At 48.3% G+C, this 19,275-nt stretch overlaps 1 protein-coding gene across 10 annotated transcripts in view; it reads left to right on the top strand.

The window, feature by feature from the left end:
• ASAP1 (ArfGAP with SH3 domain, ankyrin repeat and PH domain 1) overlaps window positions 1-19,275 on the top strand; it is a 975,348-nt gene that overhangs the window by 468,123 nt on the left and 487,950 nt on the right. For all 10 annotated transcript variants that reach the window (XM_029592039.1, XM_029592032.1, XM_029592035.1 and 7 more), the window contains one exon: window positions 4,728-4,815. In XM_029592039.1, the coding sequence (XP_029447899.1) occupies window positions 4,728-4,815 (88 nt within the window). The remainder of the gene's footprint in view (window positions 1-4,727; window positions 4,816-19,275) is intronic.

Genomic DNA, 19,275 nt, shown 5'->3' with positions numbered 1-19,275 from the left:
ATTACCACCCAATATCAAACCTACCCCTCCTTGCTAAATTGACTGAGAAAGCGGTCCTGAAACAACTCAATGAACATCTTGACAACCACAAAATGCTACATCCCACCCAACACGGCTTCAGGAAAAATCTCAGCACAGAAACCCTTCTACTCAACCTCTCCAATGCTATACTAAGAGGATTCGATAACAAAATTGGCCACCTACTGATCCTCCTCGATCTTTCCGCAGCCTTCGACACAGTTGACCACAAGACGCTAATAGCTAGCTTAGAAACCATTGGGCTCGCGGGCAAAACTCTAGGCTGGTTCTCCTCTTTCCTATATAACAGGTTTTACAAAGTCTCCGTCAACAACAAATCTTCCGAAGCCATCCCCTTGAAACAGGAGTACCACAAGGGTCGGCTCTATCGGCCATACTCTTCAATATTTACCTACTACCCCTTTGCCAACTCCTATCAAGCCTAGGAATAACTTACTTACATGTATGCTGACGACATTCAACTCCTCATTCCAATCACTTCCACCTTAGAAAACGCATTGTCGATAACAGCCACACACCTCAATACAATTCGAAATATGCTAAACCACCTAAAACTATGTCTAAACATGAGCAAAACCGAATGCATTCTAATCGGAAGAAAAAACTCAGGATCATTAACCACACTACCCCTCCAAATTGACAACCTCCACATACAACTCAAAGATAACGTAAAAGACCTTGGCTTTTGGATTGACAGCGATCTAAACCAGTGGTCCCCAACCTTTTTTGCACCAGGGACCGGCTTTAAGCAAGACCATTTTTCCGTGGGGTGGGGGTGGGGCAGGGGCGGGGCTTTGGTCATATGGGGGCAGGGTTATAGAGGGGGTTGCATTTTAGTACATACTTATTTAATTATGGCATTTATAATGTGAATGTGACTCAACTCACCATAGGTTCTCACATGCATGACACACTGACCCATGATCGTCACGGGGCTAGATGTAAAAGTATAGTTTGCATCCACGGGAACCCCCCTGACCCACAATAATGATTGTAAAGCAGAATTATGACATTCCCCATACAACTCACCCTACAAAAAAGATGTTCTGGTGTCATCTCAGTAACAGCAACTCAAACTCCTACTTCCAGGCTCAATAGCCCTACTTATGAAAAGACAGCAGTTTACCACCAATGCATGTCCTCTTGAGAAAACACAACAAATAAGATTGATACAAACACTTACAAGCTAGTAAAATATCTCATCTCAGTAACAGACACAGAACCGACCTAACATACTCCCAGGATCTGTAGTAATGCACATAAACTAATCCGCAAACAATTACACTTGTATTATGGAATACACTCAAACAGGAGCAACCCTATCTATGAAAAGGCAACACTACAAATATTAAATCTGGTCCTAAAAACCAATACACCTCTCATTAGGAAAACAGAACTAGCAAGCAGTTATAGATCCCCACACAGAAATAATTGTAAAACTATACTAATAAGCAGAATAAATGTTTCAAAACAGCTATGAACAGAATAACATCCAACAATTAAAAACTCATAAAAACTATTAAACATGCTCCAAACACCAATAAAATATTTCAAAAAAGCAGACATCACATAATTAAAATGGCAGTCCATCAAGAAAAATAAACTTAAAAAGCTACCTTTACTTACCCCCTCCAGCAGCTCTCATACTCTCCTTCCATGCAGGCCGTGGCACACACCAGAAGCAGCAGTAGAAGCTAAGCTCTATACTCATAGTCCTCTTCCTTAGAGCCCATGTCTCTCACACACACACCATACCAGTCATGCCCCCATGACCAGTTTCTGTCTCTCACACACCAATCATCTCCCAAACAGTCTTTGGCACACACACACACACCAGTCACCTTCCTGAACAGTTTCTCTCATGCCATACATACACACAGGCTTCCCACTCCTGTGTTCTACTTACAAATATGGGCTTCTCATTCTCATAATCACTTTCTCTCTCTCACACACACACACACACCTCTACACACCTCTCACTCCATTGCTTGTTCTCTCCACATGCACAGGGTTCTCATTCCCATAATCACTTTCTTTCTCTCACATTCACACACACACACCGTCACCTTACCAACCAGTCTCTCTGATGCATGCACAAAGATACTGACTTCTCACTCCCATGCTTTCTTTCGCACACGCACACCCCCCCAACACCAGGCTTCTTACGCCCATGCTTTCTCACATACCCAGATTTCTCACTTCCATGCTTTTTCTTTCTCTCTCTCACACACACACACCCACACACACACACACACACACACACACCAGTCACCTGATCTCTCTCACGCATACACACAGGCTTCTCACTCCCATGTTCCCTTTCAGATATACAGGCTTCTCACTCCCATGCTGAGTCTCACATACACCCAGGTTTCTCACTCCCATGCTCACTTTCCACGTGCGCAGGCTTCTCATTCCCTGAATCACATTCTTTCTCTCACATTCACACACACACACCGTCACCTTACCAACCAGTCTCTCTGATGCATGCACAAAGATACTGACTTCTCACTCCCATGCTTTCTTTCACACACGCACACCCCCCCACCCCCCCCAACACCAGGCTTCTTACGCCCATGCTTTCTCACATACCCAGATTTCTCACTTCCATGCTTTTTCTTTCTCTCTCTCTCTCTCTCTCTCTCTCACACACACACACACACACACACACACACACACACACACACACACACACACACACACACACACACACACACACACACACACACATCAGTCTCCTCCCTAATGCCTCACACTCTCACATACACATCAGTCATTTCCCTGAGCAGTCACGTTCACTGTCTCACATATACACAAACATCAGCTCTCTGACCAGTTTCTCTCAATCACACACATGCTCTCAATCAAATACATTCTCTCGCTTACACACAGGCTCTCAATCACACACACATTCTCTCACTTACACACAGGCTGGCTGGCTGCTTCTCTCTCTTCACCCCCCCCCCCCCCCAAGCACAAATGGTAACTGCAGCAGCCTCCTGCTCCCGCCCCCGAAGGCCAAGAAAGAAGAATCCCATCGGCCGCGGGAGGCTCATGCTGCTGTCTCCTTACTCGATTACCGGCTGCTTCGATTGCTTGGGGGCCGATGCTGCAGCCGCCGCTGCTACTTTATCACACGGCACGGCTCATTCTCCTTCCCGCGCACTGTGTATCACTTCCTGTTCCGGGTCACGGGGGGGGGGGGGGGCAGGAAGAAGGAAAGGCCAGCCACGAGTGCCACTGCTTCTTCTAGCACCGCTGCCGTTCCCACTGGGCTTGAACGTGTTGATAGCCCAGCGGTAACGGCAGCAGGGAAGGAAGAGCAGCGGGAGAGGCCGGGAGCATGCGATACACCTGCTGGTGCTTGGCGGCACCGCGGACCGGCAAAAGACCCCCTACGGCCCGGTCCTGGTCCGCGGACCGGTGGTTGGGGACCCCTGATCTAAACTACAAAAAACACATTGCAACTAAAACAAAAGAAGGCTTCCGTAAACTCCAAATACTCAAACACCTAAAACCATTGCTTCACCACCAAGAATTCAGAACCGTCCTATAAGCCCTCATCTTCACCAGCCTAGACTACTGCAACTCACTCTTAATAGGTCTACCTAAAACAGCCTTAAAACCACTTCAGTTATTACAGAATGCCGCAGCCAGAGTCCTAACTGGTAAAAAGAGATCCGACCACATCACCCCCGTACTCAATAATCTACACTGGCTTCCGGTAGACAAAAGAATAGAATTCAAAGTTCTAACAATTCTACACAATGCAATTCATAAAGCCGACATCTACACAATGCAATTCATAAAGCCGACAACACAGCTCTGGACAATGTCATACATGTACACAGGTCACTACGTATGACCAGGTCAACAAGTAACCTACATCTAGAAGTGCCACCACTACCGCTAGCCAAACTGTCCTCCACAAGAAGTAGAGCCATTTCCATTGCTGGCCCGAATCTATGGAACTCCTTACCACAACACCTGAGCTCACAAGAAAACCTTAAAGCTTTCAAAAAAGAACTCAAAACATGGCTATTCAGCCAAACACTCAAAAACTGCATAGGATAACACAACAGACCACACCTACTGCATCCCCTCTTCGGGTATGCAATATCATTCCAATGACTATTTCACTAACTCACTGAAACCTCATCAATCTTCTCCCTCTAACAATTCTTCCCCAGACATAATTTGAGCACAGCTATATACCTCGTTTTATGATTTATATCGTTGGTTTTTATTTATTGCACTAAGTTATTGTTCAGTACCAGTTCCAGTTTCTGTTTAAATGCTTTAGATGTAACAGGTTGTTGTAAATGTAAACCGGAGTGAAGGCATTTTTTTTGCTGTACCTTGGTATATAAAAAACTCCTAAATAAATAAATAAGTAGCTGAATATTGCAAAACTTCCATTTAGATGGATAATTTGTGAGTTATCCATCGAAATGGATTTGAATATTGATCTCATTGTACTTAAAAATCTGTATTAAATCACATTTTCTGTTTCTTACATTTCACTTACCCTGGCTGTCTCTGGATTAGCAGTTTTGCTGTTTACAACATATTTATAGAAGCAAGTGACCGCTGCAGTTTGCTGACTGTAAATACAAGTATATATGTTTTAGATAACTTTATTTTTATCAGTAATTGACTCTATTTCATGACAAACGTTCTTCTTTTAGTCCAACAGGCAGCCTGCTAAATTGAATCTGCTGACCTGCCAGGTGAAACCAAATGCTGAAGAAAAAAAGTGTTTTGATCTGATTTCACGTATGTAACATTTTAAACTTGATTTAAGATGCCCTGGGTATAAGTGCCATAGTAGTGATATAATGTAATATGCATTTTTCATGTATAATTCAGATAATGAAGAAAATTTAATGTGAACTTTGTGGTTAATGAATTTCAAAATTCTATCCTGAGTGGCTGATAGCACTGAGCCTTATTTTTAAAAGGTCTAGGAGACTTAATTAAAGAGTTAAGTGCCTAGATTTTTAAATTAAAAAATTGCTCCTATTTGATTAGGTAAATTTAGGAACCTAAAATCACAAGGCACTAGACCCCAGGATCGTGGTTTCCTCTAACAAAATATTTCTTATTCTGCTAGACTAGTCATTACAATTGGAATTTACCTCGGCCACAGCTGACAGAGGACACACCATTTTCATGACCTCACTCGGGGCTATAAAGGAGGTATGGTCCTAGCCAAAACCAGTATTCTCTGTCTCCAGCAATGACAGACACATGAAGAGAACATAGCTCTCAGAGTCAGGGTGTACCTTGGTCTAGTTGAGACCTTGTTGCTCCTTTGATATTGACCCCTAGGGGTTATGTCTCCTAGGATCTGCCCTTGTCAAGCTTCTGGGTTTTCCCAGTGTTAGCAGTTACCCAGGCCCTGCCTAAGGTCTCGAAAGACCCTCCCAATTGCCTGCGGGCCTGCAAAACCACCAGAGGACAGTACATGCCCCAGTATTCTGTGGAGGCTGAAGTGTCTCCAGAGCACAACAGTGGTCTCTTATGTGCAGAACATGGTTCCTGGATTCTCAGGAGGCTTGCAAGGCTCTCTCTCACTCTCTCTCTCTCTCTCTCTCTCTCTCTCCACCCCTGCCTTCCTCAAAGTGAAGGCGAGCAGAAGTAGAAGCCAGGTCAGCTACCAACAGGCTAGAGCCTTATCTGGAGGTGATAATTAGCGGCTCAGCTGGTTTTGTGGATATGTACAGGTTGGAGAAAGAACAGTAGCGGCATGCTCAAGTACTGCAGGGGAAGGTATAACTCCCTGCTGTTAGGCTATTGTCCTGGTTGTTGGTACAGCATTAAATGCAACAGTTGTACGATAAAAGACAGGAAATAGAGAGTAGGATTAAATGGTCAATTTTCTCAGTGGAAAAGGGTAAACAGTGGAGTGCCTCAGGGATCTGAACTTGGACCGGTGCTTTTCAATACATATATATAGGTATGTGTATATGTGATCTGGAAAGGAATACGACAAGTGAGGTTATTAAATTTGCGGACGATACAAAATTATTCGGAGTAGTTAAATCACAAGCGGATTGTGATACATTACAGGAGGACCTTGCAAGACTGAAAGATTGGGCATCCAAATGGCAGATGAAATTTAATGTGGACAAGTGCAAGGTGTTGCACATAGGGAAAAATAATCCTTGCTGTAGTTACACGATGTTAGGTTCCATATTAGGAACTACCACCCAGGAAAAAGATCTAGGCATTATAGTAGATAATACTTTAAAATCGTTGGCTCAGTGTGCTGCAGCAGTCTAAAAAGCAAACAGAATGTTAGGAATTATTAGGAAGGGAATGGTTAATAAAAGGGAAAATGTCATAATGCCTCTGTATCGATCCATGGTGACACCGCACCTTGAATACTGTGTACAATTCTGATCACCACATCTCAAAAAAGTTATAGTTGCGATGGAGAAGGTACAGAGAAGGGCAACCAAAATGATAAAGGGGATGGAACAGCTCCCCTATGAGGAAAGGCTGAAGAGGTTAGGGCTGTTCAGCTTGGAGAAGAGATGGCTGAAGGGGGATATGATAGAGTTCTTTAAGATCATGAGAGGTCTTCAACGAGTTGATGTGAATCTGTTATTTACACTTTCGGATAATAGAAGGACTAGGGAGCATTCCATGAAGTTAGCAAGTAGCACATTTAAGACTAATCGGAGAAAATTCTTTTTCACTCAACGCACAATTAAGTTCTGGAATGTGTTGCCAGAGGATGTGGTTAGTGCAGTTAGTGTAGCTGGGTTCGAAAAAGGTTTGGGTAAGTTCTTTGAGGAGAAGTCCATTAACTGCTATTGATCAAGTTGACTTAAGGAATAGCCACTGCTATTAATGGCATCAGAAGCATGGGATCTTCTTGGTGTTTGTGTAATTGCCAGGTTTGGCCTCTGTTTGAAACAGGATGCTGGATTTGATGGACCCTTGGTCTGACCCAGCATGGCAATTTCTTATGTTCTTATATCTACTAGTTTACCAAGCAGTGTGGGTAAGGCCTGTAAGAATACTGCAAAGTTTAAATCTTATTCAGCATAGGTGTGACAGTCTGCAGGCACATGAGTTAATTGGCATCTAGCAGAGCAAGCCAGCTTAACAGGCTCAGCTATTCAGAGCCAGTAAGGGCTTAATTGGCCACAGCTCTGCTTAAAGTATTACCTATTGCTCAGATGCATGCCCTTCAGCAAATGATTGCTCATCTGGCTGAAATGTGAGAATCTCTGTAACAGACAAGGTACAAGATTTCTGGTGGCCTGATGAGAGATGGAAAAAGCTGTTAATAACCTAATTAACTCTAGCGCAGGCCCGGCGTGACTGGGTGTGCATACTTGCATGGGGCCGTAGGAGAGGACGGGGCACTGTGGCTGAAAATGAGAAGACCAGGAAGAAGAGAGGCGGGCTACCAGGGCAGCCAAAAAATGAGGAAAGTCCGCTGCAGTTTTGCCTTTTAGCTACATGCATCTGCTCACAGGTTTCCAGCCCTCGCACCCCCCCCCCCCAATTGTATGAAGGCCAGCGGGGCCATCCCACCACAGTCCAAAGTGAAGAGGAGGATGAAGGGGGCCACGAGGGGGCTCATCCCACCATGGCATGGAGAAAGGAAGGCCGTATGTATGAACCTGTGTGCATGTGTTTGTCAGAGATTGCGTTCGCGTGTGTGTGTGTGTGTGTGTGTGTCAGAGCTTATATTCATGTATATATGTGTGTGTGTGTGTGTGTGTGTGAGAGCTTGAGTATGTGTCTGTTAGAGCTTGCGTTCATCTGTATGTGTGTCTGTGTGAATGCCTGTTTACATGTGTGTGTATCTCTGAGAGCCTATGTGTCACATATAGGCTCTCACAGGCATGCACACAGACATTTATTTATTTATTTATTAAGGCTTTTATATACCGACTTTCTTGATACAAATCAAATCAATTCGGTTTACAATGAACTAAGCAGAGTATACAATTAACCAATCAACAAGAGATACGGAGCATACAGTTACATTATAACAAGGAAGCCTTAACTTGGAGTAGGAAAATAAAGAAGGGGTGAACGGAGCAATAAATATATAAATGAAATGAAATAAAATATAATAAATACTATATACAGAAGAGGGGGCAAGGGGCCAACCTCTCTTTAGTGAACATATGAGTCTGAGGGGGAGAGAAGGGAGTATGTGTGAAAGCATAGGCCGGTATATGAGAGTTCTCACAGGACAAGCAGGATGGTTGTCCTCACAAATGGGTGACATCGAGGATGGAGTCCAACCATGGAAAACTTCTGTCAAAGTTTCAGGAACTTTGACTGGCCCCTACTGGGCATGCCCAGCATGGCACTAACCCTGCAGCCAGCAGGGGTCTCCCTTCAGTCTTCTTTTTTCCGCGTAGCAGTTGCCACGCTGTTAAGGAGCTCTTACCACATTCCTGACAGGAATCTCTTCAACTACTTTCTTGAAGAAAAAATTGCCCCTCAGGGGTCTCCCTTCAATTTTTCCTCCGCGGTACTTCGGTAAGTTTTTGTTGACTACCGTCGAGTTTGACCCTTGAGGCCTGTTGGCAGTCGACTGTCCGGCGGCTAAATTTTTGGCCTATGGCCATAGTGTCGGGGTTCCGTCTGTGCCCGGACTGTACGCGTACTATGTCCATCACAGACCCACATAGAGTCTGTGTTTTGTGTTTAGAGAGTGAGCATGATGTCTTAACTTGCACCAAATGTGCCCTAATGACACCAAAAGGTCGCAAAGCCAGAATGGAGAAGATGGGACTCCTTTTCCATGCTCACACTCGGACGCCATCGATTGCATCGACGTCATCGGAACCGGCACCGTCGAAGTCTCATCGTCATCGACAGCCTCCCGGTGACCGTCCGCCATCGATGTCTTCACGGCCATCGACTCCTGTCCCTTCCCCCGAAGATCGAGGGGATTGGAAAGAGAAACATCGCCATCGACGTCATAAGTCTCGGACCGTCGAGGAATCGAAGTCATCGACCTCGGTACTGTCCGAGCCGCCTTCGAAGAAGTCTCGACCAGAAGTGGCACCGTCCACTCATGTTTCGCAGACACCGAGGCAACCCTCCTCCGGGGTTTGGGAGCCGCGATTCCACCGGTGACGGTGGTCCCTCCGGCTCAGCCTCCGCCTCCCTCTCCCGTAGAGCCGGGTCTTGTCACCCCAGGTCTCCAGGCAGAACTGGACTGGCTGGTCCAGGAGGCCATCGACAAGGCGATGCTCCGGTTCCAGACTCCTCCGGCACCGACGCCGGCACCGAGAGTGGAACCGGCCACCGACCCGATTCCAGCAGCACTGGCACCGCTGCTTGCTCGGATGGAAGCGCTTACAAGGGCCCTTCCACCGATAATGCCAGGGTCACCGATCTCATCAGGTGGACAAACACCGTTCCGGACTCCCCCTTCGGGGGTAGTTCCATCAGTGCCTTGTCGTCCCTCGCCACCGATACTCTCCTCGGGGGCGATACGCACATCAGCTCCACCGAAAATTTCGATGTCGGTGCCGAATCCTTCGATGCCGACACAGATTCCTTCGGTGCCGACACCGGTACCGATTGAGAACATTCTCGATGCCCCCGGTAATTCATTCGAATTTCTCGGAGCCTCAACCGGGGCCTTCAGGTACACAAGCCCCCTCATGGTCCTATAGGTCAGCATCCTGATCCTTATGATACCTGGGGTGATGGATACCTCTACTGACACCGATGATTTGCCTTCACCACCCTCTCCTGTGGAGAGTAGAAAGCGTTCCCCTCCTGAGGACCTCTCTTTCATAAATTTTGTGAAGGAAATGTCGGAGTTGGTCCCTTTTCAGCTTCAATCTGAACAAGATGACAGGCACCAGATGATGGAGTTGCTCCAATTCTTGGATGCCCCCAAAGTCATCACCTCTATTCCAATTCATCAGGTTTTTCTGGACCTTCTAAAAAAGAATTGGGAATCCCCTGGATCTGTTGCTCCAGTAAATAAAAAAGCTGACTCTACCTATCTCGTACAGTCAGCACCTGGCTTTCAGAAACCACAATTAGACCATCACTCTGTTGTGGTAGAATCAGCTCAAAAGAAAGCTAAACGAATAAAGCCACATTCTTCCATACCTCCTACTAAGGAAAATAAATTCCTAGATAGTATAGGTAGGAAAGTATACCAAGGAGCTATGCTGATTTCCAGAATAGCTTCTTATCAATTATATATGACCCAATACAATAGGGTCATCTTGAAACAAATGCAGGAGTACTCAGATGCCTTGCCAGAGCAGTTCCAGCCTCAGCTTCAATCCCTACTAAATAAAGGGTTTGAAGCTGGGAAGCATGAAATAAGAACTGCTTATGACATCTTTGATACTTCCACTAGACTTTCTGCTACTGCCATCTCTGCCAGACGCTGGGCTTGACTTAAGTCTTCTGACCTTCGCCCGGAAGTTCAGGACAGGCTCTCTGATTTGCCCTGTCTAGGGGATAATTTATTTGGTGAGCAAATTCAGCAAATAGTTGCTGAACTAAAAGATCATCATGAGTCGCTTAAACAGCTCTCATCTATTCCTTCTAACTTGCCTTCTAAACAACCATTTAAGAAGGACTCCAAAAAGTCATTCTTCCGTCCACGGAAGTATTATCCCCCACTAGCCAAGTCTAAGCCTGCGAGGCCTTACCATAGAGCTCAGCCTCGCCAGTCTCGAAAACAAAAGCCCGCAGCAGCTCCACAACCTGGCCCTGCATCGGGTTTTTGACTTTCAATTAGAGAGCAGATGCCACATCCCTCTTCCAACCATACCAGTAGGAGGTCGGTTAGGTCATTTTCTACAAAAATGGCACCATATCACCACAGATCAATGGGTGATAGCGATAATTGCACAGGGTTACCACCTCAACTTCCTGTCTCTCCCTTCGGACTCCCCACCCCGGCAGGCGTGGAGACTCACCGATCACTCTGTTCTTCTAGAGCAGGAAGTATCCCTTCTCCTCCAGTCAAACGCTATAGAACCCGTTCCTCTCTCATAACAAGGACTAGGGTTCTACTCCAGGTACTTTCTGATCCCAAAAACGTCAGGAGGACTTCGGCCAATCCTGGACCTACGGGCCCTCAACAAGTACCTTTACAGAGAGAAGTTCAAGCTGGTAACCTTGAGCTCGCTTCTCCCTCTGCTGCAAAGAGGGGACTGGCTCTGCTCTCTAGACCTAAAAGACGCCTACACTCACATTGCGATAACTCAATCTCATCGCAAATACCTCCGTTTTTTAGTAGGCCGAAATCACTACCAGTACAGAGTGCTACCTTTCGGCCTGGCATCCGCAACACGGGTCTTCACCAAATGCCTCGTGGTGGTTGCAGCGTTCCTCAGGAAGGAAGGTGTCCACGTCTACCCCTACCTGGACGATTGGCTAATCAGGGCCCCAACCCAGCAAATCGCTCGGTCCTCCCTGACCCTGACAATTCAAACTCTACTTTCTCTAGGGTTTCTTGTCAATTACGAGAAATCCTGCTTAGTCCCATCTCAAACCTTATCCTTCATTGGGGCAGACTTGGACACCTTACAGGCCAAAGCCTTCCTTCCTCATCAACGAGTTCAAATCCTTGTGTCCCTAGCTTGCCAGTTGCAGTCTCAACGCACAGCAACAGCTTGCCAATTCCTCATTCTGCTGGGACACATGGCCTCCTCAGTTTATGTAACTCCCATGGCCCGCCTGGCCATGAGAATCATGCAATGGACTCTGAGATTGCAATGGGCCCAAGCTGTTCAGCCTCTGTCCTCCATTGTTCGCATCACCAATGCACTCCGTCTGTCTCTTGCCTGGTGGACAAATCAATCCAACCTCCTACAGGGCTTGCCTTTTCTTCCACCAGACCCTCAGATAATCCTCACCACCGACGCTTCCAACATCGGTTGGGGAGCCCATGTAAACAATTTACAAACTCAAGGGTTCTGGTCACCAGAGGAAGCCAAACACCAGATAAATTTCCTGGAACTGAGAGCAATCCGATATGCTCTCAGGACCTTTCAAGATTGCCTATCGAACCACACAATCTTAATTCAGACGGACAACCAGGTGGCCATGTGGTACATAAACAAGCAGGGAGGCACAGGCTCCTTCCTTCTGTGTCAGGAAGCTGCGCAGATTTGGGCAGAAGCCCTCTCCCACTCCATGTACCTCAGGGCCACCTACTTACCGGGAGCAGACAATGTATTGGCAGACCAGCTGAGCCGCATCTTCCAACCACACGAGTGGTCACTCGACCCCTTGGTAGCGACCTCTCTGTTTCACAAATGGGGTTATCCCCATATAGACCTCTTTTCGTCCCCTCAGAACCACAAAGTGGACAATTATTGCTCTCTCATTCGGAGCTAGCACTCTCGGCCGAGGGATGCATTCTCCCTCACGTGGACAACCGGTCTGCTTTATGCATTCCCTCCACTTCCTCTTCTGTCGAAGACTCTCGTGAAGCTACGTCAGGACAGGGGAACTATGATCCTGATAGCACCGCACTGGCCACTCCAAGTGTGGTTTCCCATACTTCAGGATCTCTCCATCCGCAGGCACATTCCTCTGGGAAAGGACCCGCATCTGATCACTCAAAACAATGGATGCCTCCTCCATCCCAACCTCCAAGCCTTGTCTTTGACGGCATGGATGTTGAAAGGTTAGTCCTTCAGCCATTTAACCTTTCGGATTCAGTTTCTCGTGTCCTGATCGCTTCACGAAAGCCTTCCACAAGAAAATCTTATTCTTACAAATGGAAAAGGTATACATAATGGTGCACTTCTCAGTCCCTTGATCCCCTTTCCTGTCCAATTTCTAAATTCTTGGACTATCTCTGGCATCTATCAGAATCAGGTCTAAAGACCTCTTCCATTAGAATGCATGTCAGTGCAGTAGCCGCCTTCCATAAAGGTATCGGGGGTGTCCCTATTTCAGTACAACCCCTTGTAACACGCTTTCTTAAAGGCTTGCTCCATTTGAAGCCACCTTTACGCCCTCCGGCCCCTTCTTGGGACCTTAATCTGGTTCTTGGTCGCCTTATGAAACCTCCTTTCGAACCTCTTCACTCCTGTGACCTAAAATATCTCACATGGAAAGTGTTATTCCTTTTGGCTATCACTTCAGCTCGCAGTGTTAGTGAATTACAGGCCCTAGTTACCTATCCGCCTTACACTAAACTCCTGCAGGACCGGGCGGTACTCCGCACTCACCCTAAATTCTTACCTAAGGTAGTTTCGGAGTTTCATATTAATCAATCCATTATACTACCTATCTTTTTTCCCAGGCCCCACTCCAACTCCGGGGAACAGACTCTGCATACCCTTGACTGTAAACGTGCTCTAGCTTTCTATCTAGACCGTACAGTTGCCCACAGGAAGAGCACTCAACTATTCGTCTCTTTCCATCCTAACAAGTTAGGCCAACCTGTGGGTAAGCAGGCTCTTTCCTCCTGGTTGGCGGATTGCATCTCCTTCTGCTATCAGCAAGCCGGCATTCCTTTTCAAGACCGTGTTAAAGCACACTCTGTGAGGGCCATGGCGACTTCAGTAGCACACCTTCGATCGGTGCCGCTTCCTGACATCTGCAAGGCTGCAACCTGGAGTTCTCTCCATACATTTGCAGCCCACTATTGTCTGGACAAAGCTGGAAGACAGGATTCCATCTTCGGCCAATCTGTCTTGCGTAACCTTTTTCCAACATGATGTACCAACACCCTTCCACCTTCCCGGTAGGGTGCAGATGCCCTCTCCCAAATTCCACCCCAGTTGTTGTGCCTGTTGCACGCTGTTGGGTACATTTGGTGCATGTTAGGACATCCTCAGCTCGGTACTCACCCATTTGTGAGGACAACCATCCTGCTTGTCCTGTGAGAAAGCAAATGTTGCTTACCTGATGTAACAGGTGTTCTCACAGGACAGCAGGATGTTAGTCCTCACGAAACCCGCTCGCCACCCCGCGGTGTTGGGTTCGTTTTTATTTTATTTTTCGGCACTGCCTGTAGCTTTGAAACAAGACTGAAGGGAGATCCCTGCTGGCTGCAGGGTTAGTGCCGTGCTGGGCATGCCCAGTAGGAGCCAGTCAAAGTTCCTGAAACTTTGACAGAAGTTTTCCGTGGTTGGGCTCCATCCTCGATGTCACCCATTCGTGAGGACTAACATCCTGCTGTCCTGTGAGAACACCTGTTACATCAGGTAAGCAACATTTGCTATCAGAAGCCTACCTGCATATTCCGATCCATCGGGATCATCAGCGCTACCTACGCTTCAAGGTTCTGAGACGACACTTCCAATTCCGGGCTTTGCCCTTTGGGTTAGCCACGGCGCCGAGGACCTTCACCAAGGTGATCGTAGCGGTGGCAGCGGCACTCAGACGGGAAGGAATCCTTGTCCATCCCTACCTAGACGATTGGCTGATTCGGGCGAAATCCCAAGAGGAGAGCCATCAGGCAACCAACAGAGTGATCTCCCTGCTGGAAAGCCTGGGATGGGTTGTCAACGTAAACAAGAGTTGCCTACAGCCTTCCCAATCATTGGAATACCTGGGAGTCCAGTTCGACACCCAGGCAGACAAGGTCAGCCTAACCACCAAGAGAAGGTTAAAACTCCAGACGTGTCTACGGTCCTTGATGGGAGCCAGCCGGCCCATAGCTTGGGATTATCTGCAGGTTCTCGGTCTCATGGCATCCACCCTGGAAGTGGTACCCTGGGCAAGGGCCCATATGAGACCACTACTACGCTCCCTCCTCTCTCGATGGAACCCACGCTTCCGGAATTACTCCGTGCATCTACCTCTACCAGCCGGAGTGTGGACCCAGCTACGGTGGTGGTTGCAGTCCGACCACACGAGCAGGGGGTCGAAGATGTCCTCCCCTCCACGTGGACTCTGCTCACCACAGATGCCAGCCTGAGCGGATGGGGAGCACACTGCGAAGAGCTCACCGCCCAAGGGCGGTGGAACAGAGAAGAGTCGGGGTGGAACATCAACCGTCTAGAGGCACGGGCAGTCCAGTTAGCATGCCTGCGATTTGCTCACAGACTGCGGAACAGAGCAGTCAGAGTGATGTCCGACAACGCCACCACGGTGGCATACATCAAGCGACAGGGCAGAACCAGAAGCCAACAGGTGTCCCTAGAGATAGCCCCGCTGATGGCTTGGGCGGAGGCGAATCTCCAGGACATCTCCGCCGTCCACATTGCCGGAAGGGACAACACCGCGGCAGACTTCCTCAGCAGGGAAAGCCTAAATCCGGGAGAAGGGCACCTGTCCCCCACAGCCTTCCAGATGATTGTGGATCAGTGGGGGACTCCGGACATGGACCTATTAGCGGACAGGTCCAATGCTCAAGTACCCAGATACTTCAGCCGCAAGCGAGATCCGTTCTCTCACGGGATCGACGCCCTGGTTCAGCCATGGCCTCCAGGGACCCTGCTATACGCCTTTCCGCCGTGGCCCCTGCTGGACCCCTTATACACAAGATTCAGAGGCACAGAGGCCTAGTTCTTCTAGTGGCACCAGACTGGCCAAGAAGACCCTGGTACGCGGACATGAGAAGACTACTGACAGGGGAGCCTCTTCCCCTGCCTCCTCTCAGAGACCTGCTACGTCAAGGTCCCATCCTCCACGAGGATCCGGCTCAATTCTCTCTTACGGTCTGGCCATTGAGAGGGCTAGACTGAGGAAAAGAGGTTACTCGGAGCCGGTGATAGATACACTCCTCCGAGCTCGCAAGTTTTCCACATCCCTCACCTACATAAGGATCTGGAGAGTTATTGAAGCCTGGTGCGACACTCATGGCACCAATCCACATGCGACCACAATCCCTATTGTTCTGGATTTCCTGCAGGATGGGCTTCAGAAGGGTCTCTCCCTAATCTCCATCAAGGTTCAGGTGGCTGCGCTGTCTTGCTACGGTCCCAGGAGGGATGGCAAGACCATTGCCACGCACCTAGATGTCTCCCGCTTCCTGAAAGGAGTCAAGCACATTCGTCGGCCACTGAAGTGGCCATTGCCCCTGTGGAACCTCAACATAGTTTTGGATTTCCTCACAAGATCCACCTCCAGACCCCTTCAGGGCCTGTCTCTCCGTTCTCTCACTTTGAAGATGGTGTTCTTGCTGGCAGTATGTTCCGCACGCCATATCTCAGAGCTACAAGCACTGTCCTGCCGTGATCCCTTTCTTAGAATCACTCCAGAGGCTATCCATCTTCGCACGGTTCCCTCTTTCTTACCTAAAGTGGTCTCACAATTTCACCTCAACCAAACCATATCCTTGCCAACCACGGCGGGTTTGAAGAAATCAGAAGAAGGGCGTTTGCTACGCCATCTCGACATCGGCAGATTGCTGCCCAGATACCTGGAAAAGACAGAAGCAGTACGAAATCGGACCATCTGTTCGTCCTTCACAGTGGGAAGAAGCAAGGGGAAGCGGCCTCTCGGCCCACCATAGCCCGCTGGATCAAAGAAGTTATCAGAGCGACCTACGTGGAGGCCGGAAAGTCACCACCTCTACAGGTCAAGGCTCATTCTACCAGAGCGCAAGCAGCATCTTGGGCAGAATCTAGGATGCTGTCGCCCGCAGAAATATGTAAGGCGGCGACATGGTCCTCCCTCCATACCTTTTCCAGATTTTACCGTCTGGATATCCAGGCCAGGGAGGACACAGCATTTGCGAGGGCAGTCCTACGCGGTCCTCAGGCAGCCTCCCGCCCAGTCCGGGAGTAAAGCTTTTGTACATCCCACTTGTTCTGAGTCCATCTGGCTACATGCTAGGAAATGTTGAGATTACTTACCTGATAATCTCCTTTTCCTTAGTGTAGACAGATGGACTCAGCATCCCGCCCGGCTGCCGGTGTACATGGGTTTCATCAATTCAGGGTAAGCCATGTCATTTTCTTACATAAGAGCGTCCACTCTACCAGGTGTCGACGCCTTCCGGTTGGAAGCGCTGACAGTCTCCAGCTACTATCAATCGGTCAGGGGAATCCTGTTTCACTAATTCATTGATCGTCAGTACACATATATCCATAACGGCTTTTGCAAGGAAGATTACTGTGTTGCTTCACTTCCTGTGGGGGTATATGTACCCGTGCTGACGTCAGATCTGTCTACAACTGCTAGCACAAGCACATATACCCACTTGTTCTGAGTCCATCTGTCCTACACTAAGGAAAAGGAGATTATCAGGTAAGTAATCTCAACAGTCCTGCAAAATGGGGTCCTTCTGTTCCCACAAGGTAGATGCCCAAGGCAAAGCCCTACCATCCAAGGATATAGGTAGTCTTGGAGAGAGCCGTAGGAAATAGAGGGCTGTAAGGTAAAATGCATGCAGCACTGGTTTAAAAAGCCCCGGGTCTTCTGGATTTCTCTGGAAAAGCGGATTGGAGCTGCCAGTGGTACAGCAGTCTTTAAAGTTACCTCTTGTAACTGACCTTCATGATTGGAAGCTGTGCCTTGAACCTTCTGTGTGTGTAGCTGATAGAACGCTGAAGTAAGTTTCTCCAAGGCATCTTGCTGCTCCGAATTGCGCAGGGCCAGGCCCGGTATGGCCTGCAAGGCATTGAGCTGTGCCTGATCCATGGAGTTAGCAATCTGTTATTATTTGTGATGGTTGTGGGTGGGTCCTTGGGCCGGTGGCAGATGACCACGTCCCCGGGGGAAGATCCCGAAAGGGACCACTGGTCAGGCTCAGAGTTGTGAGACAGACACACACAAGTTCTTTTATTAAACTGTTTTTGAGAACCACCAGAGGTGGCAGTAGTGAGCTGGAGAAGCCCGGCTGGGCTGCAGTCCATCAGGCACTGGAACAGCAATCCCAGGAAGGCTGAGCTGTAGAGAAACTGAGGTAGTGAGTGAGTATGCAGAGTTCAGGAGCAGAACCTTGATGGTACACTCACAAGATATCCTCTTAGAACAGCCCAGGAGCTGGAATGAAGTAGGCCCTCGAGGGAAAGCACCGAGAGAGAGATGGTAACTCACTGGTGTTGTAGGCAGCAGTCACTTCCTGGCAGAAGTTATATTCAGTAGCAGGTCTAGGAACGTGGGCCCTCGAGGAACGAGTACGGGTTCCAGACTGCAACCTGAAAAGTAAAAGAGAGAGCGAGGCCCCCGAGAAGCGGGTACCCCTGGTAAAGTCCGAGGAGGCAGAGTAGCAAGGTAAGCGGAGCGCGAATCCCATCCGCAGCGATACCTGGAGGCAGCTAGGTAGTAAACCCTTTGCTAACTTGATTTGCTAGCAAAACAAGAGACCTTAAATATCTGGCATTGATGACGTCATCTCAGGGGGACGCCCCTGAGGTTCGCGCCACAGCTGGTACTTGAGTCGGGGCCGTGCCACGCGTGCTCCCTTAGCCCTCAAGAGAACATGGTGGAAAGGCTGCGTCGAGCCGGTCCGGGAACACCGGAGAAGGTCGGCAACATGACGCCGCAGCAGCCAAACTTCCATCAAGCAAAGAGGGAATCGCCAAAGAGGTAAGGTGGGCGGAGTGGAGACATCGGGCAGTGACGGTCACAACAATAAGGCTGGCAGGCAAGATTCCGTTTTTGGCCAGTATGTTTTACGCAACTTATTCTCAGCTTAACTACCCAACATCCTATCAGCGACCCGTTCAGGGTTTTCTGGATGTCCTCCTACCCAAATTCACCCCTGTTGTTGTGCCTGTTGCTCGTCTTTGGGTGCATTTGGTGCATTGCTCGGGCATCCTCAGCTCACTACTCACCCATATGTGAGGACTCCATCCTGCTTGTCCTGTGACAAAAGCAGAGTTGCTTACCTATAACAGGTGTTCTCACAGGACAGCAGGATGTTAGTCCTCACGAAACCTGCCCGCCACCCCGCAGAGTTGGGTTAGCTTGCGATTTGTTAGTTTGTCTTCGCATGTACTTTTTGCTATACACAAGACTGTAAATTGCAGAGAGGGAGTATGTAAATGTTAAACAGGGTAGGCGATAAGGAAGAGCCCTTGGGGACGCCGAATGGGGCGCTAGTGTGACTGGATTCCTTGTTCTTGATTTTAACCTTATAGCCTCTATTGCTAAGGAAGGAGTCGAACCAACTAAGGGCTGATCCTGCAATTCCTATGGCTATCAGACATAGGAATTGCAGGATCTAAGGGCTGATCCTGCAATTCCTATGGCTATCAGACATAGGAATTGCAGGATCAGCCCTTAGTTGGTTCGACTCCTTCCTTAGCAATAGAGGCTATAAGGTTAAAATCAAGAACAAGGAATCCTCTCACACTAACGTCC

The sequence above is a fragment of the Rhinatrema bivittatum genome, chromosome 2 (genome assembly GCF_901001135.1).
Source record: "Rhinatrema bivittatum chromosome 2, aRhiBiv1.1, whole genome shotgun sequence".
NCBI lineage: Eukaryota > Metazoa > Chordata > Amphibia > Gymnophiona > Rhinatrematidae > Rhinatrema > Rhinatrema bivittatum.
The sequence above is the reverse complement of the archived record's forward strand: the minus strand, read 5'-3'. Positions and strand labels throughout refer to the sequence as shown.